Source organism: Danio rerio, chromosome 23 (assembly GCF_052040795.2).
Source record: "Danio rerio strain M-AB ecotype USA chromosome 23, GRCz13ab, whole genome shotgun sequence".
Taxonomy (NCBI): Eukaryota; Metazoa; Chordata; class Actinopteri; order Cypriniformes; family Danionidae; genus Danio; species Danio rerio.
In genome coordinates this window covers 27885134-27910418 of record NC_141043.1, presented here as the reverse complement: position 1 = coordinate 27910418, position 25285 = coordinate 27885134, and the positions used below count along the sequence as shown (strand labels likewise).

General features: G+C 35.4%; 1 protein-coding gene across 6 annotated transcripts in view; it reads left to right on the top strand.

The window, feature by feature from the left end:
* The window catches only part of syt6a (synaptotagmin VIa), a 127571-nt gene that overhangs the window by 39528 nt on the left and 62758 nt on the right, over positions 1–25285 (top strand). For 3 of the 6 annotated variants that reach the window (XM_087307180.1, XM_087307179.1, XM_087307178.1), the window contains one exon: positions 6494–7366. The exons of the other annotated variants lie outside the window; for them this stretch is intronic. In XM_087307180.1, the coding sequence (XP_087163306.1) occupies positions 7210–7366 (157 nt within the window). In that variant the 5' untranslated portion in view covers positions 6494–7209. The remainder of the gene's footprint in view (positions 1–6493; positions 7367–25285) is intronic. 6 annotated transcript variants of the gene reach the window in all.

The window sequence follows — 25285 nt, the reverse complement described above, 5'->3', positions numbered from 1 at the left end:
AGACGCCTCATGTTTTATATTCTTAAATGTAACCTTTCAGAAATGCCCTTGTACAACAGTAATGGAAGCGCTGTGTTGAAAATACAATGCTTTGCAGGAGATGACACGATGGCTCTGAGTGATACCGCTGCCCTCATGTCCTCTGCTTCCTCTGAGATTTATGAAGCTGATGGAGAAATTGCAATTCCAATAGGTTACTGCTTTGTAAGCTTCGTTTAGGATTGAACACATTTCCTGCGAGCTGGGGTTATATTTGCTGTCATTTTCACCTCCCGTTAATACAATGAAAAAAAAAGTTCTAGTTTCATATGAAGAAAGTACATTGTGCATTTAGAAATACATCGAGGTCTTCCATCTGCACCATTAAACACTGCTTGATTTAGCAGGATTTGAGTTAGCATCCTCTTATGCCATGTGACAGGCAGCGTGAGAGCTCTGGCACCTGCAGGTATGGCTTTGTCACTTTTGAGACTCATCACTTCTGATTTCCACTTGGACAAACTCCAAACTCTTGGACTTAATTTTAAGCTACAAGTCTATAAAAATTATTGAGTCAAAAAAAAGGACATTGATGTGGAATGTGGGGTGATTTTTAAGTCAAAAGCGAAAATGGGCCATTTATCCAGATATTAAAAATATATTTTTTTACTGGTGATGATAAATTGGCTTTAGTTTTTAAACAGGAACAGATTAGTTAAAGGGCACCTATGGGGAAAAATCTACTTTTCAAGCTGTTTGGACAGACATGTGTGTAGGTATAGTGTATAGACCGTCATATTAGGGTGATATAAACACACCCAGTCCTTTTTTTTTTTCAATTTAACAACATAAAAACGGTGGACCAATTGGAGCGGTTTTCAGAACGACCGCAACTTGACGTAGGAGTCCCCCCAACCCAATATCGCGTCACGCGTCACCTAATACTCAGTTTGTCGTTTCACGTCCGCCATTTTCAGCGAGTGGTTCAAAGCGATATCACTAAAGGAACACCCTTGCTCTATTTTTAGATGCAAGGCTCATTGGGCTCAACACAAGATTCACCACATAATCACTCTAATCAGAATTATTGTTTGTAACTTAGTTTGTTTGTGAGTGGTTTTGCAAACTAGTGTACTTTTCATTGCTTCTGTCTCAAACTTCAGCTGTTTGCATTTCTCGAGGTCACAGAAGCTCCCTGTGAGTGTGATCTTAACAAGGTGCTGCTGTAAAGTGCGAGCGCCTTTGCCTCACGTAAGTGTCGCTCCATTGGAAATAAAATAACAAACTTGCCTGCAGGTCGCACACCAGAAGCGCCGCTCAGCAATGAACAGCATCACGCCACGCAGCGCCATACATTTTTATAATTCTAAACATGGGTTTCTATCAGGGTACAACGGCGCTTCAAGTCCGCGGTTGTCCGAGGCGCCTTGCCAGGGTTCGAGACACTTCATGATTCTGCTGCGCCACAGAGCACCATCTGAATGGTTTCATTTTAAATAGCATGCGAATGTGCGTGTCTGGTGTGCGGCTCTAAGCGGGTCATCCAGTGCCTCAGTCAAAGTTAATTTAGTGTGCGTGGTTATTAGTCTCGGTGTACAAGCTCTCAATATTTGAAAGGAGAACAGTACACTGTAAAAAAATAGGTTCGTAAAATTGACGGTAAAAAGAAATGGCAGCTGTGGTTGCCATAAATAAACCGTTAAAAGTACTGTAGAAATGTAAAATCTTTGTAAATTTTATCGCAAATTACTGTTGTTGTTTTTTTTATGTCATACACCAATATTTTAAAGCACTAAGGTCAACACAACCTGACTTTCACATACACAGTGTAAAAATGCTGTCTTCACACAATTCCTTCATGTTGTCCCAACACAAATCGATTAAGTTAACTTAAATCATTTTTACGAACTAAATTTAACAAAACTAAGGCTAAAAGAAAATGAATGAATGAATACATAAATTATAAATAAATAATTATTTTATTTTTACAATGCAAATCCAATTAGATCTACTTATTTAGTAAACAAAGCACATCTCATTGTTTTCTACTAAAAGATAGAATATATTACTTTACAAACTGTATTGTACATAAATTATATGAACATTTTCAAATTAGTCAATAATATTACTGAAATTAATTAAAAATAAAAATGTACACACATTTACACAAAAACAGATGTGTTTTCAGTCTCAATTTGAATGTGCCTAATGTTGAAGCACATCTGATCATTTCTGGAAGCTGATTCCAGCAGCGAGGGGCATAGTAGCTGAAAGCCAATTCACCTTGCTTTGACTGAACTCTTGGAATTTCTAGTTTATATGATCCTAAAGATTTGAGTGATCTGTTAGATTTGTATTTCGTAAGCATATCTGTAATGTATTAAGGTCTTAGGTCATTTAGTGATTTATAGACCAGTAATAATACTTTAAATTCTATTCTGAATGTAACTAGGAGCCAGTGTAAATTCCTAAGGATTGGTGTGATGTGCTCTGATTTCCTGGTTCTGGTCAGAATCCTTGCCGCAGAGTTCTGTATGAGCTGTAACTGTCTGACTGTCTTTATGGTAAGGCCCGTGAGACTGTTACAGTAATCCACCATGCTGCTGATAAAAGCATGAACAAGTTATTCTAATTCTTCCCTGGAAACAAAGCATCTGATTCTTGCAATGTTTTTGAGATGATAGTATGCTGATTTACTAATTGCTTTGACATGACTATTAAAACTCAGATCTGACTCCAGAGTCACACCAATATTCTTGACCTTATTTTTCGTTGTTTGAGCTGTTTGTATATCCTTTTAAATATGACATAGACAGTTTTCTAGCATGCTATGCACTCTGCAATAAAAGCTGGGTCAATCCTTAAAGTTTAAAATTTTGTTCAGTTTTACTTCATCTGATGTGCAATGGTATCAAAGAGGTAATTCACTCCAAAAATTCGGTCATCATTTACTCACTCTTGTTCTAGTCTGGTTTCAGTTTGTTTTTAGTTTTTTTTTCTTTTTCTTTTTTTTCAGTTGAACAAAACAATTTATTTGAAGAAAACGGAACACCTGTTACCATTGACATGGAGAAATCAATACTATGGAAGTCAATGGTTACAGGTTCTCAGCTTTCTTCAAAATATTTTCTTTTGTGTTTAACTTAAGGAAAAAAACGGGTTTGAAACTAGCCAAGGATGATAAATAATGACAGAATTTTGGGTTAACTATCACTTTAATATCCTATAAAAATAGCCAAAGCAATGTATCCTCAGCAAAGAAGCTGAGTCATGAGACTTGGATAAGTATTGTGATTATGATTTATGTCTGAGTCTGTTTTTTATTATTATTTTTATTTATTGAAAGCAGGTGCAAGCAGGACCCATAGCTTCATTAGCTTTATTTGTACAAGCAACATCCCCCAAAAATCAATGAATGAATAATTTTTATTTATTAATTTTTGCTCTAAATGTTATCAATTTCTCATAAGTTTATGGAAATCTGAAGGATAAAACATCACAACACAAACATTTAATCAACAATCCGCTGTTGATTGTAATCAAAGCCACTCAGTTTTTGATTAGCCTGTGGTTATTAATGTGAAATAGGCCTGTTGTCTGAAAGCTTTATTGTCTAATCCTGTAATGAAAAGGTGTAGTTGTCGTGTATTAAGGATGAGATTGTGTAAATCATGGACTGATCTGAGTTGCAGGAGGAGAGGAATGGACATGGAGCATGAATAACTGCAGTGTCACCTCTGTAGAAGAGTCTCTAACGCCTGTCACCTCTCGCTTTTCACAATCACATCAGTGCAGCCACAAGAAATAACAATCTAATGATGCAGAAAGACAAAAACAGTTTATGGGGCACCTGTGTAACCCTGTGTGCTTAGAGGAAAACACCATGGCTAAAACAGGTTTACAGTGCTACTGGAATGCTGATATGGGATGTGGTTAAAAGTAGTCTAGTTTCCTCAAGTCGAAATATTTACCTTGTGTTAATATTCTCATAAATAGATACTATTTGTTTCTCATTTATAATTTGTTCTTACATTGTATTAACACAATATTACTTGCATTTGATTTAGGCTTGCAAGCTCTAGAAAGCCATAAAAGTACTACAGTTGAAATGTGTCTGTTTCAATTAAAACTTAGACCCTAAGAAATACAATAAAATGTTCAAATAAGGATGGAATGATGATATAAAATAATTAAGTGAATTTATTTCATTATATATTTATTTGAGTTTTTCATTCATTCATTCATTTTATTTTTGGCTTAGTCCCTTTATTAATCTGGGGTCACCACAGCGGAATGAACCGCCAACTCATCCAGCATATGTTTTGCGCAGCAAATGCCCTTTTAGCTGCAACCCATCACCGGGAAACATCCATGCATACTTATTCACACACATACTCTACTGACAATTTAGCTTACCCAAGTCACCTGTAAAGCATGTGTTTGGACTGTGGGGTAAACTGAAGGATACGGAGAAAACCCACGAACATGAGGAGAACATGCAAACTCCACACAGAAATGCCAACTGACCCAGCCGTGGCTCGAACCAGCAACCATGTTTAGAAATGTGTTGAAAAAAATCTGCTCTCCGTTAAACAGAAATTAGGGGAAAAAAATAAACAGGGGCTCTAATAATTCAAGGGGGCTAATAATTCTTTAACTGTACATATAATATGCATGGTTTAATCTCTACAGCAGTGCTCAGTTCTGTTCCTGGAGATTTAATATCCTGCAGAGTTCAGCTGCAAACTTGATCAAACACACCTGTCTTTATTTACCAAGTGTTCATTCAGATCTCACTCAGACCGCATGCCAGTCCAATTTTTTTATGCTCTTCACTTGCTAACTTTCCCCTGTCTCTTTCTCTCAGATATACGTCACTGATTACATTACAAAAGTGTCCATTACTGGTGGAATGGGTTTCAATGAAATGCCCTACACCTTTGAACACTTGGAAACTACACTGTTTTGAAGTGGATTCATTGGGTTTGCTGTTGCAACCAATCTATTTTGGTTGAGTTTTAACAAACAAATTAAGTTAAACATTACTAAATTTTATTTGTTTGTTTACATTAAGCACATTTAGGTTGTTTGCAACAATTCTGAAAAAACAAAAAAAACAATTCATTGTAGGTGCTAGAGTGGACATACTGTATGTAGCAGACTCGCTTCATATTTAAATGGTATGGTCCATGTAAATGTCCTTTGTTCACTTGACAAAGTGGAACGCACGTTAAAATGGCAGCAGGGGATCCCTGGCGGAACAAGGGAAGCAAAGTTTGCGAGTGCTTGTGTGTAATTGAAGTGGAACACAGCCTTGGTTGGTTTACTTGTGTTTGATAAGGGTTGGAGCTAAACTCTGCAGGAAGTTAGATCTATATATTTATAAACTATATGTTCAAACTATATATTTAAAATGAGCTGGAACAACAGAATTCAATCAACAGAACTCAAATATTTTGGGGGGAGAATTTAATTGTGTTATGTTCAATCCACTTAAATTTGTAAAATAATATTAAGTTAACTTACACTGTAAAAAGTGTTTAGTTGAAAAAGTAAATAAATCCAATGCCTTCAAATTATTAAGTAAATGAGCTGTAATGTGTAATTTACGACGACACGTTAGTGCTGTAGGTAGTGCTGTCGCCTCACAGCAAGAAGGTCACTGGTCTGAGCCTCAGCTGGGTCAGTTGGCGTTTCTGTGTGGAGTTTGCATGTTCTCCCTGCATTTGTGTGAGTTTCCTTGGGATGCTCCGGTTTCCCCCACAGTCATGCAGTATAGTTATATTGGGAAGGCTAAACTGTCCGTAGTGTATGAGTGTGTATGGATGTTTCCCAGAGATGGGTTACAGCTGGAAGGGCATCCGCTGTGTAAAACAAGCCGGATAAGTTGGTGGTTTAATCCGACCCCGAATTAATAAAGAGACTGAACCGAATAGAAAATGAATGAATGAATGTGTAATTTGAAAAATAAAATACAGCAATAAACTACATAACTGTCCTACAGTAAAATACAGTTCCTATTACAGTGAAATACTTTGTAATTTTCAAAAATCGTTAACAGTGTATAAAAGAAAATATTTTTTTCCATTTTTAATTTTTATATAGATTGACCAGACACATTTTTGATTATAAATTGATATTCAACCATAAAACAAAGCAAAAAAACTCCAGAAAAAATAAAATACAGTAACATACTGCAAAACTGTCCTACAGTAAAATACAGTTCATATTACAGTTAAATACTGTGTAATTTACAAAAATCATTAAGTGTACTAAAAAAATACATGTTCCCATTTTAATTTTTATAAGAGTTTACCAAACACATTTTTGGTTTATACATTGATATTAAACCATAAAACAAACAAAAACAAAACCCAGAAAAAATAAAATGAAAGACTAAAAATTGCTAAACACTGTGTTGTCCTGTTATTTTAGAATTTACTTGTGCATTCGTTTTTTTATCCCTATCTGTTCATGCTTATATCTTTTTGTATCTCTTTCTTTTTTTCCCCAGTAAAATCTCCCTTAACGCTGATTCCTCCTGGCAGTTCAGTTAAAGCGTGCCTTAAATACAACCGCCGACTGAATGTTCCACCCATATTAAAATCCCCATATATATCACACAGCCAGTGAACATGTAAACACCGTTAACAGCAAACCGCCAAAAATAATCACAGTCATCATAAAAGTGCAGTAATGAAGCTCCACATATTTGCCCTACAGAAGCGTCACTAAAGACTCACAAACTGTCCAAACACACACACAGACATGCACACAAACGACTCCCTCAGCTCTCTCTCATACACACACATGGGAACTCTGATCTCCGAGGACAAATTCAGCACTCGGGGACACATCGACCTGAGAAAAACAAGCCCAACGGTCATAATGAGAGGCTTTTTTTATTAGAGATGCACAAAAGAAGGCAGATGCTCGGCTTCGGATAATCACAGCCCTCCCTATTTGTTGCATGTCATCCGTGGATTCTGAGATCAAATGTGATGCAATCATGCCGTCTTTGGAATACCTGTAGGCGTTAGTGAATCATTAAGCACCACACACACACACACTTTTTTTTGCACGATAAAACCCATAGAAATGCACAAGCGACGCACACATTCTTGCGCACTTGAGGAACAATAAGAGACTGAAGTTGCTTTAGCGGCGCTGTGGGTGTTGTTTGGCATCCGGGCTGGAGGAGCCAGTAACACAGAGGATGCGTCAGGAAGCATGAGTGCTGCCGGAAAGGGGCATGACATGATCTGTCAGAAGGCTGTGTCCCTCATAGTTGACCTCTGTACGCAGGACAGCCCCCGGCTCGATCACAACACCTGTGAGGAGTTCCTCTTTCTCATCTCCAGTCAAGAGTACAACCGCAACGACTCCGGTAATTCTGATTATGGCTTTCTGCTTGATTTAGACTTCTGTGACTTGTTGTGTTGGTGGTTTTGTGAATGAGATTTGCTGGAGAGTTGATTCAGGGTGGCATCACTACTGTAACTTGTAGATTTTTTTTTACATTAGTATGTTTGGTGTTTTATTTTGTATTAATTAATGGTACTTTATTAATTAAGTTTAAATATAGTGATGGCATCAGGATGGCGTCACCTAACGTTTGACTTGCTTTATAATATATTTAGTGTTATATTTGGTTACTTTAAAAGATTTTATTGAGTTAATTCACCTTTTTGATTATATTAAGTTGAAATATAGTGCTCTCAGGATGGCATCACTCACAGTTTGTCTTGCTTTATGCATTTATATTTTTGTATTAGTTACAGTTACATTTGGTTGCTTTTGTAAAATGTTTTATTAAATTAATTCATATTTTTGATCATATTTAGTTAAAATATGGTGCTCTCAGGACGGCAGAACTCATTGTTTGACTTGCTTTTAATGTATTTTTATTTTTTTGTATTACATTTGGTTGCTTTGTAAAAGATTTTATTAAATTAAATCACCTTTGTGATTGTATTAAGTTCAAATTTGGTGCTCTCAGGATGGCAACACTCACAGTTTATCTTGCTTTATGTATTTATATTTTTTGTATTATGTTTAGTGTTATTTCCCAGGACTGGGTTGCAGCTGGAAGGGTATCCGTTGTGTAAAACATAAACAGTTTGTTGGATAAGTTGGTGGTTCATTCCGCTGTGGCAACCCCTGATGAATGAAGGGACTAAGTTAAAGGAAAATGAATGAGTGAATGAATAAATGAATGAATGAATAATTGAATGAATTAATGAATATTTAGTGTTATATTTGGTTACTTTGTAAAAGATTTTATTTAATAAATCACAGTTCAAATATAGTTCTCTCATGATGGCAGAACTCAGTTTATCTTGCTTTGTTTTTATTTTTTGTATTATATGTAGTGTTATATTTGGTTACTTTGTAAAATGTTTTATTTAATTAATTCATATTTTTGATTGTATTAAGTTTAAAATATGGTGCCGTCAGATTGGCATCACTTGCGGTTTGACTTGCGTTTTTATGTATTTTTATTTTTTGTATTATATTTAGTGTTATATTTGGTTACTTTGTAATAGATTTTATTCAATTAAATCACCTTTTTTATTGTATTATGTTCAAATATGGTGCTCTCAGGATGGCAACACTCCGTTTTTATTTTTTTTAGGATTCATATTTTTGTATTATATTTAGTGTTATATTTGGTTAATTTGTAAACTGTTTAATAGAAGTAATTCTTGTTTTTGATCGTATTGAGTTAAACTATGATGTTGTCAGGATGGCATCACTCACCGTTTGCCTTGCTTTTTTAATGTAAATAATATTATATTCCAAAAAAATGTTGCTCTGTAAAGGATTACAAATTTTGTTAAAAATTATTATTAAACATTATTGTAAAATAGTGAATTTAGTCAATTCACCTTTTTGATTGTAATGAGTTTAAACATGGTGCTTCAAGCATGGCACCACTCACAGTTTAGTTTCACAACTTTAGTTTTTAATGTAAATAGTGTTACATTATCATTTTGTGCACTGTAAAAGATGAAAAATGTTGTTAAAGATGATAATTAGACGTCATTGTAAAATATTGTATTTTATCAATTCACCTGTTTGATTGTAATGAGTTTAAATATGGTGCTTCCAGGATGGCAACGTTTAACTTGCTTTTTTGATGTAGATAGTGTTATATTATCATTATTTGCACTGTAAAAGATTAAAAATGTTGTTATCACTAGACATTGTATTGATAGTAAATATTTACTGAATCATGACATGGGTAAAATCCTGATTACTCTTCTTCAAAATTTTAAATAAATGTATTATTATTTAGAGCTTTTTTTTGGTATTTATTGGCAATAAATGTGCTTTTTTCAGATTTATTTTAATTATTATTTTTTTTTTCAACTTAGTTTCTATAGACTATGCAACAATGTTTTATCTTCAAAATAGTTAATAAATCAATATTGGACTGATTTTTAAATCACATTTTCATAAATATTCTGTGAAATGAGTCAGGATGAGTCAGGATAGTTTGGAGTTTAAATGAGTTGCTCTCAGGATGGCATCTCTTACAGTTTGACTGTGTGGAGATGATTATTTAAGTCTTGAAGTACCAGCCAAAGAGATTGCTATCAGACTTTACTGGTAAGTTATTAGTTTGGCAATGACTGTTCTGTGTCCCCGAGAGATAGAAATCGGTTTGGATTTGCCACAGGTTTTGTGTTTGTTCACTGTGACAGAAAAATTATGGTCATGCTTTTATCGGAGCTCTGTTGTGTTGTTATCAGATGTAGACTAAAACATTTGACTGTGCGTGGAAGCCTTATCTGAAATCATTTGTTTTAGTTGCTGGCATAGATTTATTTGTTTTCCTAAGTTGGAGACTCAAGATCTTTTTATTTTCAATTACATGTTTAGTGACATAAAGGAGGCTTGGAAAGTTTGGAAACACTGCAGTTAATGTGCAGATCACCGAAAGTAAAAGCCAAGAATATAAAGTACTAAATTATTTTATAAATGAATAAATAATGTACAATAAATATAATAAGAATCATAATATAATTGATTATTATTGTTAAAACATGACATATAACAACTTTAAAAGAAATGTTTAATTTATGATTAATGCATAGAGTGTATATTGTTTTAAATATATCCAAGTGAATGTTTTATTATTAATACTTATATATTTTTATTGTTAATAGAAATAGAAAGCCACCATTTTACGTCTTAAATTAAATTAAAATAAATAATTACAATAATATTTTATATTATACTAAAGAAAAATCTATTTTTTATTCAAATATTTATTTAATTCTTAGTATTTTTAAGACTACAGCATTTGATACAACTATGTTACGTTTATCAGAAATTATTTATACAATATAAGGTCAATGATATGTCATGTTTAAGATGAAAGCAATAAAAGATTTCAATTTAACCACTTGAAAAAATTAATAAATCTAAAAAATGGAAATTAAAAGTAAAATAATTTAATATTAACTTATTTAGATTCTTATGTAAATTGGCTGCTTCTAATGTTATGGATGTTACGCAAGTATGCATATCTACATTTTGTGAATAAAGCATGTTTATTTCTTCATTTGAATCTCGAGGTTTAAAGGTTTTTCTAAAGGTCTCTTATATCATCTTGCTCTGCTCAGTCAATCTGCTTGCAACCAGACTGTGGGGGTATTTTTGGCTGGTTTTGTTTTTGTCATTCTGTCACGTCGATGTGTTGACAGACCCCTGCGCAGAAGAAATGTGTCAAGTGAATGTAGACAAAAAATCTTGTCACTTTGTATTAACCTCAGCAGGCAAATCGAAGGCCCTCCAGCCCACCATTGGCATCCATGGCTGAGCCGTAGGGCCACTAAATGCCACGGCATGTTATCGGACCATCACTGTGAATCACTAGTGCCAGATAAAAGCTGAACAGGGGCTCTTCTGTTATTGTTGGGCTGATTTAAAGCCGAGCGTCAGGTTTCCCTCAGAGGGAAATGTCAAGCAGCTTGCTGTGTTTGGATGGTGGGAGGAAACGTTCCCAAGAAGCAATTTGCATCCAAAATTTCATGTCATGAGATGATGTTGGGCGAGAAGGTGATAATCCTCAATGTCTTGATGACAAAATGTTGTCTTTGTACTATATTTGTTTATCATTTTGCAGCCTTTGTTCTCATGTTTTTGCTGTCTGCCAAATCATTGTGGTTCTGTAAACAAACCAATTTTCGGCATCTTCAAATGTCAGATTCCTCCTCGGTCTTAGACAGAGGCGTTCAGTGTGCGTCTGTGATTGCTAATCTTGCTTAGGAAAAAATGAAAATGAACAAAAAAAAAACAATAACACATTTCTTTGATTCAAATCCAAGCGCTTCTCCTGTGAATGCACAGTGGTTCCTGCATGGCTCCAGTTTAGTTTGAAAGTCTTCCAGCGTAAAACCTTTATAGGTTTGGCTACTGAAGCACAGATGCTGTTCAGGGATGCTACTGTAGGACACTGTGCAGCTCTGGATGATTGATGGAAACCCTGCACACTCCCATTAACAGTCAACAGATGTGGTCCACACTGTTGATAAAAAACAACACACCTCTATGAGGTTGGAGTAGTGTTGGATACCAAAACCTACAGTATATGACTGGAATGTCCTGGAGCTTCATAGCAATTTCTTGTGAATTTTTTTTACAGAGTAGTCTGCCATTGCTTGCTTTAACCCTCCCCATTTATCCAGGCTTAGAACCGGCATGCGTGTGGATACTGGCCCTTAGAATCACCAAAAGAAGTAATCGATTAAATGGCTAACACCATCATGTACTAGAGTGGATACATGTTTTGGAAGCTCATTTTACTTAGTTCTTGTTACCAATAAGCAGTTCAGTACAGTTTGGTTTGTTACAAATCACCCTGATGTGGCCTGCATTTCCACTGCCACTTAGCCTGCATTTACACTGCAGATCTTGGTGGTCAATTCCGATTTTGTGACTGTATCTGATTTTTTTGATGCCCTGCTTACATCATCTTTTAAAAGTGACCTGTTTTAAGATGATGATTTTAAGATATTGAGCTTCAAAGTTTTTGCAATCCATATAGCAAACAGTATGTGTGCAGCATTTAAAGCATTTTTAAAGTCTTAAAATGTAAACAATAAGTTGTCATTTAATAAGAATATGTCAATAACTAAATTTTGATAAAAATGTCTGATAAAACCTTATAATTCTAAAGTGATGATATGGTAAAACAACACTAATAATATTAGGCCTAAATGTAACTCTACTGTTGCTTAAAATGTTACATTTTGTACAGTCATTATGGTGGACTTGAACAGTTTTTCAATATGTCCTGTTTGTTAATTCACAGGAAAATGATGACATCAGAATACAACTATTCATAATTATAAAGTTGAATTATTATCTTTAAGACATGTGCTTGTCATTTGTCATTGTCAGCATTATTAGACCATTTGTTTTCACTGGTAAAATTAGACATTTTTGCTTTATATTCAACATTATATAAGTTGAATATAAGTTGTATACAGTGTTAGCTATGAAAGAAAAAAACGTATCAAATGCTTGTCGTAATCATAATTGTAAAATGTGTTTTGATCATTTAAATGATGTGCGCACAGGTTTCACTTTCACTTTCCAGTGCGGCTCATGGCTGCTGTCACTGTGATAAAACACACATGCATGCAAATCATTCTTTCAACGCGGCTCTCTTTCTAACGCTCTGTGCAACATACTGAATGTTATTTACAACTTTATAACTTGTTATTCACAGCATATGCAGGTTCTGTTCACTAAAGTAGCCGTCATTGGCGTGCTACGTGCACGCACGCGCGTTCTCGGTAGCTCGTGATCAGCTCATGTGGGATTTTGCGGCCGCAAATAAATCATTACACGAGACAGAAATTACATTTCTGGGTGAATTATATCTTATAAACACAGTGTTTGACACTTTTAACGCCATTCAAAGGTGTTCATGTTCCTGTAAGGACCTGTGCAGCTCCCTTTAAGCTTCTCTCCTGACCTTGAAAATATAATTGGCTGAATCGTAGAAAAGCTGAATTAAAATCGAGTGTAGGGTCAAATCGAGATTGTGATCTTTTTTGATTAATCATGCAGCTCTGCTTGACATCATTTGTTTTGATTTATAATGACGCCCAACTGGCATTGACAGGTGAAAATCCGATCTACCTGCTTACACTGCAGACACGAGAGCACAGATCCGATTCATATCGGATAAATTTCCACATGTGAACAAGGCCTGAATCTGATTTGAGTAAATCGGAATCCATATGATTTGTTCCTGCTTACACAGACATGGGCCATATCCGATCAGTGCCACATGGGAGAAAAAATTCGGACTTGAGTCACTTGAACAATGTAGTGTAAATGCGGCCATACTTAGTAGGTGTTGTGTTTGGCAGAAAGTTGCAATTGATGATGTTCTCACTCAGTGAAGTTTGTTAAAGAGTTCATTTCGAGAGGAGCACGTGCTTATGATTTACCACAGCTGGTCCCGCATTAGCTAATGCGTGATTCACCAATCAGATGATTCCTAACTCACTATAAATAGCCAATCAGTTTTGTTCTCCAGTTGTCTTCGCCTTGAAGATTCCCCCTTCCCCCCTACTCCTCCTCCTTTGCCTTAATAGGGTTGCACGGTGGCCCAGTGGTTAGCACAGCAAGAACATAACTAGTTCAAGTCCTTAACAGGACAGTTGACGTATCTCTGAGGAGTTGACTTGTTATCCCAGTGCTTCGCGTGAGTTTCCCCATAGTCCTAAGACATGTGTTATTGGCACTATAGTCAAGCTTTTAATTAGTATATTTCTACATAGCAATCCCAAACTTGTCATTAGCCATAAACAGGGGGGAGGATGGGGGGTTCTTGAGACATACCTGAGCTCAAACTCCGGGCCCAGGCTCGAAAAACTTTTGAACTCAGGGTTCTCTCCCGAGACAGCATACCAAACACGCTTTATAATCAATCATTAACAAAGTGTGACCTTTTAAGTGAAGAAAGCTGTATGTATATATTGTGTCTTTGACAAAACCCAAGTTCATTATTTCAAATGTGGATTTGCAACAAGAACGCGCAAATAAAGAAACCAAGCAGCACCGCTTAAGTTTTCCACAATACAATAAAGGACATACTTGTACAGCAGATCCTGTTCTTTCTGCCGCTGTTGGTCACAAGTAGACGACAAGCTTTGTTTCAGCTTGGGTTGACTATGGCTCATTACTACGTACTGTCATTGTTTTGTTTCAGTCTTGTGTTTTGGCTGTGTATTTAAAATTGGCACTTCTTGTATTGTCTTTCCCCTGGCTTGATGCAAGCACTGGTCACAGTTCTCTGTAAAATAAATAACATTCAGCATTGAATCTAGCGCCAATCTTTTGTTACCATACTGTTGTGCTAAAAAGATTCATTATATTTGATACCATTGAAAGTGGAAATGGAAATAAATTCATACTTTACTGTACCCAAATTGTCCCACTAATTGGAAATGGGCCACTAAATAACTAATCTGTCAATTAAAACCAGGAGCACAGGAAGTAGCAATTTGTAATTTTTGTTAAACCTGTACATGCTCATACAACATATAAGCAGCTCTTGTATGCACTTTGAAAAGTTTTTTTTAATAAATTTGATCACAGGACGTCAGCACTGAACAGGAGCATTGCTTTTTTGATAGCTGGTCAAGAAATGGAGAGAAAGAACAACAATAGTAACAACAGTGAAGGGAGTAATGGATTTCAACTAATGCGCTTTAAACGTGTACAAAGACATTTTTATTGATCATAACTTGTGTGAAAAAGCACAGACACTGCAAATTATCACATGATACACTGTGAATTAGAAGGTGTCATGTCTGGCTTATAACCGTTCTGTCACAATGTGTTATTTATTGTAAAACGTATTATGTACTCCATTTCAAAGCATCTGATGATAGGCCAGGACATGCAATAAGTCAGGAGAAGTGTCTTTTTTGCCAGAGACGGCAAATATTTTCATATTTCTGCCAAAGAAATGCTGGTCAAGCTAGTTTGTTGCATGCCAAAAATACACACTTTGCTGTTTGTACACTACCTGACAAAAATCTTGTCGCCTTTCCAAGTTTTAGGAATAGCAAATAAAAATTTGACTTCTATTTGATAATTTGGTATCAGAAGTGGCTTCTATGAAAGGCAAAGGCCCTTGGATTATGCTTATTTTACCAAAATAACATATGATCATGCCTTGATTTTTAATGATCTAATCAATTAAGATAGTAAGGTCTGACTTTGCTTAGACAAAAGTCTTGTCACTTAACAGAAATTATGTGCAGTATAGAATATAAAGTCATGATGCAGTGGAAAAAGAATTAATATTGTGTATGACTCCCATGAGCTTGGACGACTGCCTCCATACATCTCTGCAATGACTCAAATAACTTATTAATAAAGCCATCTGGAATAGCAAAGAAAGCGTTCTTGCAGGACTCCCAGAATTCATCAAGATTCTTTAGATCAATATTTAATGCCTCCTCCTTCCTCCTACCCCAGCCTATCCTGCTAAAGAATTTGCCCTCTTCAGGTGTTGTAATGTAACGGGATACCTCAGGCTTTTGGTGTTGCCATCCACTCTGCAGATCTCCCAAACCATGATTTTTCCTTCACCAAACTTGACTGATGTCTGTGAGAGTCTTGGGTCCAGTATTTGTGATGATTAGGATGCAGTTCAACAAATGAAAAATCTACCTTCTGCCATTTTCCCAAATGATCAACTAGAAGTTAAGTTATTATTTGCTGCTCTTACTACTGGGATTGATGACAAGACTTTAGTCAGGTAGTGTACTTTGTACTGTATCTTTATTTAACATTACAGTACAGAAGTCAACATTTGATGTGGATCAAAACTTTCCTCAAAGTTGTCCTGAAAACTAAATGTGTATTGAACTGTTACTGTTCTTGTCCCAGGACAAAGCTGATTCACCTTTTTGCTGTGTATAATATATTCCACTTTGAATTTGACTAGTTTGGTTTTTGGCTTATAGGTTTAATTGTGAATTTGAGTTTTTACAGTATGTGTACTGTACTTTGAACTTTTTATATATTGTTCAATTTATTTATTTATTTTGTTTATTTCAGTTAAAAGTCATTCTTTACTGTAATCCATAATTTTTCTGTTCTCAGTTTAGTCACTGCTTTGGCATCTGTTCCATGTTAAAAATATTGATGTAGCTCCGATATAGTTAAAAACCAAAACAATACCCAACCCTACATTGGAGTGCTGTTTTTCTAATTGACTGACACCCTCACGCTTGTCCTTGTCCATATGAAAACCTATTGAAATTATGGATATTGGATCACAGGTGATGTGTCAGATTTCAACATCAGCCCTAATTAGATTGTATCTCATTTTCACTGTCCTGTCTTTGCTTTATTATTCCAGACTCCCTGCAGAGGACATTAGTAGCAGATGATTATTCATTAGACAGTGTGTGCTGCATTCTTTTGCAGGATGAAGAAAGTTTTCATTGCAGGTGCGGACAAAATCTGTTTGAGCTTTATCCAACATGCTAATATGCTTTCAATAATTCATCTTTTTTCATCATGTCTTTTATAGAAAACACGCTATTTGTGCCACGGTTTGTCCGGGAGCCTTTTTGGCTTGGGAAGATAATAGACTTTTCCGCTCAGTGGTGTTAACGGAGGCAAATAACTGCTACGACAAGTCCAGCAGCACTGGCTAATTTACATGATTATTATGTGTCTTTCTGACACCGTGGTAATTGTCGCTGTGCTGGATGAGCTTGTTTGTGTTGCAGGGCCCAAGCTTGAGGGGACTGGGGTTTTAAAAGAGAGAGGTGTGAAAACCAATCTGTCCATTATAAGTACATGTTGCAGCTGATAGCTACAAATACAGGGAATCATGTCTACAAATCATTACAAAACCTTGCACTAAAAGTATGTAATTCATAGTTAAAGGGAAATTTGAGTTTTTCATTGAAAATGGATATTTGCTGTAAATTTACTTACTCTCATGCCTTCCAACAAATGTTATTTTGTAAAACCTTTTTTGAAACATGATTAGCTTATTTAAAATATATATCTATTTTTTTTCACGGAATTATTGATTGTATAAATGAGCAATATTACACAAGTGGCAGTGTGATATGGCTGCATATTGACACTGGTGCGAGGTGTGCATTGGCTCGAGCCCGCAGGCTGAGTGCCTTAGTGCCCCCCACCTGTGCTGCTGATATATAGCCATTTCACACTGCTACTCGTGTGATATTGTGTTTATACAACAGTTCTACAGCATAATTGTGTGTATAAAATAGAAAATCAAACACGGAGACTCTCAAAAACCCTTTTGTATGAAGAACTATTTTCTTCCACCATTGATTCACATCTGCAGCTGACTGTCAGAACAGCAGAAACTGTTGCCAGTTTACAAACACCACTTTAGAGCTAGTATTTGAATCATTCTCTAGCTTAATGTCTAGAGTAATGACAAAACAGGTAGTTTTTGCTCACAATACATTGATCACATTTTGCATCACATCAGATTATAAGGCTAAACGGCATGAAATGTCCTCAATCTACCGAGATTTCCCAGGTTTCTCTGTTGCAATCAGGATTTCACAATAATTAATCCTGAAAAAGCCAGAGCAAAGCAAACACTATAGTTTTTGTGGTATAGATACAGCACTACAAAATACAAAAGAAAGAGATCGACTGAGAACATCACTTACCTGATTTATAATGATTTGTTCAGCTGTAGTTTGAAATTTACACCGAGAAAATTATTTTTTCCTCCCCTACTTGTTATGCTGTCTCTGTCGCCAACTTGTGGCAGAATGTCAACCGTCACTTTCTTAGGTCTGCTCAGACAGGCTAACGGCGGTCGATGCACTGAATCCGATGCTCCAAATTATAAATGTTTAAAATTAGGCACTATCCTTATAAATAAACTAAATAGTTGCAATCTAAAAAACTACATTCTTGACTTAAAAAGCCTCAAAAGTACATTATGTTGTCCAACAGCAACAATATTTGTCAAACTGTAGAGTGTTCTTTGCTTGTCGCTGTATGTGGGTGGAGTAATACACAAGGGTGCAGGGTGAAGAGGCTGTTCTAGTGCTGTTATTTGCAGAAATATTGCATGACTCTCAGCCAATCAGATTCAAGAACTAGACAGAACTGTTATATAAATTTATTCATTGAAATGTTGTTATTGCATTTGGCCCTTTACATCTATAAAGATTGATTCAGTGAATAATTTTGTAACAACCTACTGGTGACTTGCAGACAAACGCTCTGAAATGATAGAATAGGATAGAATAGAATAGAATAGAATCGAATAGAATAGAATAGAATAGTTTTATTTCTCATCCCCAGAGCAATAAATGAAACACATTGTGCCATCTGTGTGCCGATACAGAAACAGCAGATATTCCTGACCTGACCAGAATAGCAGCATAATAGTGTCAACCTACACTGGCTGCATGACCAAAGCTGCAGGGTAATTGCTTGACAGATTAATGAAGGAAGGGGAGAGGTTACAGCACCTTCATTGCTAATTGGATGAGAACACTTCACGCTTTACTGACATAACTGCTAGCTGATTCCCCTGTTTTCCTGCCCTTGCAAAGAATAGAAATTTATTAGGGAAAAAACAAATAGTCATTAGCAGTTACACTCTATGAACCTGTTTGCACATGGTATTAAGATCAGTGATCCAATTACTGATCAAAATGTGTAGTGCAGCACGAGTAATCTAGAACAATTCAACTTTTTTGTTAGCTTGAAATGAAAATACATTCAAATCTAAGTGGATGTTATAGATCTGTTTTTGTTAACTTTATTGTCATTAATGTTCTAAATCTGCAACTTCCTGTGAAAATAACTGACTTTTTCTTTGTGATGCACTGTATCGGATTTCTTCTGTAATTTAGTCTGCTAAAGCCCTCAGTCTTCAAGCTTGCATTTATTTTTGAGTGGAAGAACTACTTAACAACTAAACCCAGTCTCCTCCATTAATATTCCCTCATAACAATCTATTAAAGTTGAATGTTCATCATGTATGGAATATTCTTCATGAACTGGTCTTGAATGATCTCCCAATTAACAAGTTAACAATTTTTTTTTACATGAATAAACATCATAATTGTAAAAGGAAAGGTTATTTTCTGTCCTGTTTTCAACCTCTCGTCAGAAAACACCATTTGAATAGGCATGACCGATTGAAGACTCAGAAGTACATGCCCACTCGTGTGATTTGCTAACATTTTTGCATATTACAAAAATGCAAAAGTTGTACATGACAGAAATGTGTCCACAAGTAAAGTTCTGCATATATATTGTAAAAACCACACTCACCGGTCACTTTATTAGGTACACCTGTCTAACTGCTTGTTAACACAAATTTCTATTTAGCCAATTACATGGCAGCAACTCAATGCATGTAGGCATGTTGACACTGTGAAGACGATCTGATGCAGTTCAAATCAGCATCTGAATGGGGAAGTAACTCAAATAACCACTTGTTATAACAAGAGTTATACCTCAAATCAGGCCTTGCCACAGTGAAATGATCAGTCTCTGTGATCTGGTTGTATATGTATTTTGTTTTTCACACACAGAAACACACACAATCTCAAAGATTGACTATTTGTTATATAAGATAGAATCAAAGACTTGTTTAAACAAAAGCTCAGTTCTTGATTTTGATATATATTCTGAGAGTCGTCAAATTTAGGTAAAAATCTTCATTAATGATGGCGGTGGCTGGCAACTTAAAAAAAACAAAGCCTTTTGGGAAAAGAGTTAAATAGTTAATTTTTGTCAATGTTAATGAGTAGGCTATAAAAATTAGATTGAACTCAAAGCTAACAAACATTACCTAAAAGTCACACATTTTAATTTAGTCAGATTTAAAGCATAACGTTTGACACTAATTAGAAATGATTTCAGTTTTGCCTGGTCATTACTCATTATTCATCAGTGTTGTAAAAAGCCCATCGATCATTGCAAATGCATGAAACGGTGTGTAATATGTTGCTTGTCAGTGCAATGCAAATGAGGAAGCATGTTTGGCAGCAAGCTCTTCCTCTCGTTCTGTGTCGTGCTGTGTTAACAGACAGCCTGGGTGTTACGGTACAGCAAGAGCATCTGCTCCAACAATGACAAAGCTTTACAGACATTATCTTCCCTGTTTCCTGCAAACCACTGAGTTGAAGAAGCTGTGTTTTCTTGTAAAGCGTTATCTGGAGCCCCTGCAGATATACCCACCACAGTGGGGGACGACATTATGGGCATAATGTGAACAAGCAGAACTTTAATATTACCATACATCAAGGACAAAAAGAAAAAATATTCTATATGAATTGTGTTGCAGATGGGTGGAAGAATATTTGGGGATTTTTTGGTGGTGTGTATGGGTTGTGTTTGAAGAAGAGCGGTGTCAGAAGGGCTCCTGCAAGATCATCCGCTGCGGGAACAAATGCTGAAATATTTGGTAGTTTATTCCACTGTGGCCACCCCTGGTATATAAAGGACTAAGCTGAAGAAAAATGAATGAATGAATTGAAGAACACTGACGATTTACTAAATTTTGTGAAAAATGGCTTAACCTAAAAAAATGGCTTAAACTAAATAAAAGAACTATAGATGCTTGATAGATGGGGGATAGATGCTTGCATGGGGTGGTTCACCCAGGGTGTCATTTAAGCTAGAGCCTCCACTGTGTATATAAAAAATTTAATATTTTTTTTTAAATTCAATTTAAAAGAGAACTGAAATGGGAAAAAAATTATTTAATTGTGGGAATAATTTAAAAATACAGCTAATAAGAAAATAACAAAATAAATGTAACTTGCATAAAACTGGTAAAATTAAAGGGCCCTCAAATATACTATTTACTCTCCTTTAAATTGTTCCAAACCTTTATGAGTTTCTTTCTTCTGTTGATCACAAAAGAAGATATTTTGAGAAAGAGATTAAAACCTGTAACCATTGATTCCATAGGATTAGTTTTTCCAACTATTAAAGTCAATGTTTAGATGTTTTCAGCTTATTTTTTTTAAATATCTTCTTTTAAAAGTGTGTATTGCTTATTTTAATCAAATATCCTCTTGAAGGAGAATTGCCTGCCTCTGAAATCACCTCCTTTAGTATAAAAGCTCAAAGGTTATTTTTTTTATTTATTTTATAGTTTAGACAACCTCTTCCGTACATCTCACCAAGAATTGCTCTTTCAGTTAGACTGAAAACTGCTCTCGTCAAGCAATTTCATGGCATGTTTAAATCTCAAATAAAATAAAAATTGCCTGCGGGTACATAAGTGATATTTTACTCACTGTGGCAATCTGACAGTAATTGAAAATTTATGAAGAAATCCAAAAGCATGAAAGTAGATATTTTGGGGGGTGGGGGGGAGACAGCCTATTTGATATGATTAATGCAAAGCCGTTTGTAAATATTAGAGCTGCATTTTCAATGAGGCAATGTATGTGATCCATCTAAATTTGATGATTTGTTAAGCTAATAACTTTATTTTACTCATAATACACTCTAAAAATAACCTAAAAGCACAATCTTAACCTTTCTGCACCATTCCTATTATAATTTTATGCTTTCTGGCCTTCAAATGACACTCATGACTGCCTTTAATCATGCATGAATGCTTTTGACCTTTAGGCTGCTTTTGGAATTCCAACATGCAAATCTCGAATCCACGTAATAATTCATTTTCTCTTTGACAACTGACTGTCACCTCAAAGTAATCCAGTGAGGCGTGTAATTACGAACAAGACACGAGCGTATATATCATGCAATGTGGGTGACATATTCTTCATTCGGCCTTCCTGTTGTACAAAAAACAAGCCTCTCATTCAGCAACAAAACAATGTCTGAAGCCTATACTCCACTTGCCTGTTTACAGTCTGAGCCATTTCAGTTCATTAAACATCAAAACAGTTATATTGTGCATCTGAACAATGAACGACGGTCCAAAAGAAAACCGTTATCTCTCCACACAAGCACCGGCGTAATGACATTGTGGATTGAATTGAGTTTGGAGTGCAGTTCTCACCAAAACCACAGGCCCACCTCATAAAAATTGAATCTGTGTGTTGCGGGTCGAGGTAGATGAAATGTAATTAGAAAATGTGTGATGTACATGGACAAAAAAAAGAAAGTGTAATGAACGCAGGAACCATTAAAACAGGTGCGAATAATGGTTGGAATATGAGACCAAGGCTGCATGTTAAACAGATGGGGGAGACAAGGGTGAATGGAGGGAACATTTTGCTCTCCTCTGTCTTATATGAGTGTATAAAATGAATCTTAAAATCAAAAAGAGAGAGTTCTGCCAGTTTCCTTAGAAAAAAAATAAACAACATTTTGGACATTGCTTTTTTGTGTCTCTGAGCAGTATATCTGTTTATTTACTGAAGACCACCATAAAGTAAAGAAACTCATGCATAAAGAAAGACAATTTGGAATTTCAATTATGATTTTTTTATAATTATTTTTATTTTAACAAAATGAAAGGTTTAAGGAGTACTTTTTTTGAAAATTTTAGAGTTTTGTGTGTGTTGAGCGTCAGTTAAGACAAAGTTAGCACCTGTCAGCTTTAATTGTGGATAAAACAAAATAAATGTGAGCTTGTGTCTGCTAATTTCATCTTCCGGGTTTAAAATAATTTTTGGGGCTGGATCAAAACCAGTGACATAGCGCGAATCAGCTTGTGGAGTGATGACACGTCGGTTTCTCATTATTATTTATAGCTGAGTTTTCTTAACCTATGAGAAGACCCTGATTTTTAAATATTCATGAGAGCATGTGCTTTCCGAAGGCAAAAATAAGCTGTAAGACCCAATGACTTGGTGAGACCAGGTCCACTCACAGGACGGGTCGTATGTTTTGTTTCCATAATCCACGGGGTTTGTTGCATGTTGTTTTTCCCTGCGATGCTGTCATCTGTCAAAAGCTGTTGGTTTACAGCAAGCATTTTTGTCAGGAGAGCTGTACGAGAATTGGAGAATGGCAGACATTTTCTTTTATCAGTTGAGTTTGTTACCATTCAGACACATCAGCTGCTTTCATAATTACAATTTAGACATACAATTGTGATTTAAAAAATAATAAAAATAGTTTATTTATTTTAAAAGTAAAGATAAAAGTTATCTTTGTTTATAAGTTACTTTGGATAAAAGCATCTGGTAAATAAATAATGGTAAAATGTATTTATTAGATGCTTGTTCTATGTCGCTCATATTTCTAATCTTATTTCCATACAAACATTCTAATTACAGGATTAATTTAATACTGTATCTTGTAAAATATAATCTCATAACTGCCTCTATAATTCTTGTAAACCAACATAATGTATCTGGCCAATGAGATTTTTATTATTACTACCAGGGCTTTACAATGAAAGGCTTAACCTTTTTTAATCAACAGCCACTGTGGGTAGTAGTTTTCCAATGTTACTAGCCACTCTGCATTTTCACTAGCCACAATTTTGTTGTTAGGAAAATATATTTTATATGCATAAATTTGACATTGACATGCTAAAATTACTTGATTAAAATTGTGTGTTATGTCCACATGCGTCCTCATTCATTTCACTTTTTGTGTGTAGAGTATGAGTTTGCTCAGTGAGCATGAGCAGATGGGTCATGGTTTCACAGTGTTATATTGCAAATAGTTTTTATTTCACATGACTTTTTTAGAGCTCGAAATTAATGATTTACCAAATTAATCTCTATAACCACACGAAACAAGAATTATATCTTAGCCACAAATTTTGAACGTGTCAAAACAAGCAAAGTATATCTGTATACTATACTTTTTATCTAACAAAACATTTCTTAAAAAAAAAAAGGAAAGCAATTGACTTTTAAAAAATAACTATGTATCAAAAATATGCACAGTAATCTGTCGTGGCTAAAGATCTCTCGGATCACCAGTTAACTGCACATAAATGGAGAGTTCATCTCCACTTTGTAAAAAAAAAAAAAAAAAAATTAAACCATTTAACAAAACCAAAAGCAAATTAAACCGTAAGCAAATGAAAGCAGGTAAAACATACCGTGTGTGATTATGAAAGGATGATCTCATGCTCACGGTTAACTTTAGGCCATTTAATAATCTGATCAAAGTGAAAGCAACCAGTGCAGCTTACAAAAAGACACATTTTGAGCTCTTAAAAGCAGCAGGACTGTGGATGCATGTTCATCACTTTTTGTCTAGTTTATTTGAAAGAGAACCGATGATAGTTGCGTTTCCAGAACCTGTTCCAGACACGGTTGCTTCACGATTCGGGAGCGCGCACATGTTAAGCAGTCGCGCAAATGCGTTTTAAGCAGTCGCACGTATCACATCAGCTGTTAGCGCGAGTGATCATCATCCTCTCATTCGTTATTTACTTGCTTTCTTCTGCTCGTGTGATCACAGTTATTTTACTTATCGATTCTAAGATCACATTTGCACGCATATTGGGCCATCCTTATATTGTCGAACCCTGCTTTTAGGAAAACTACAGTTTAAAAATAATTTTCAACCAGCCAAAGTGGCTAGTGGAGGTGTCTGTCTAACCCGCCAAAGCTGAAATCTACCCGCATTTGGCGGGTTGGCAGGTGTTAATGTAAAGCCCTGATTACTACATGCATATCTTTATAACTATAATGTTTTATCTTGAGAATTTTCTTGTAGGAACTTTAACTGAATCAAGATTTAATTTCTAATTATTGTGTTTTATTATTGTGCATCTGCAGGTTAATATCACACAGTTTGACTACTTTCCATTTAGATTTTTATTTTTCTAAGCAATCTTTTTTTATGCAAATTTTAAAAGCAAAAGACTAAAACGGTCTTGCTTAGTTACCATTCATTAGTTAATTGATAATCTAATTCTATTACAAATTGTAAAGTCGTTGGGCTCTATTTTATTGATCTAGGAGCAAAGTCTAAAGCGCATAGCGCAAAAGCATTAAGGGTGTGTCCCAATCCACTTTTAATATTTAATAATGCAAAAAGTACCGTTTGCGCCGCTGCGCATGGTCTTACAGGGTCGTGCTTATTCTCTTAATGAGTTAAGGGAGCTAAGTTAATGAGTTAAGAGCATAATGCATAATGGTCTGAAAGTAGAAACAAATTGCGCCAAACACGTCTTGCGCCAGGTGAATGATAGGGCTTTAATGTATTAGTCTAATTTTTCCCTGTTTTTTTTGACCACTGACATTATATCACCATTGGCAGGTAAATAATATTATTCCTACTTTTTTAAAGCAAACATTTTGATTGGCATGTCCCACTTTTTGTCTCGAGAAGCTGTTGCAATTAG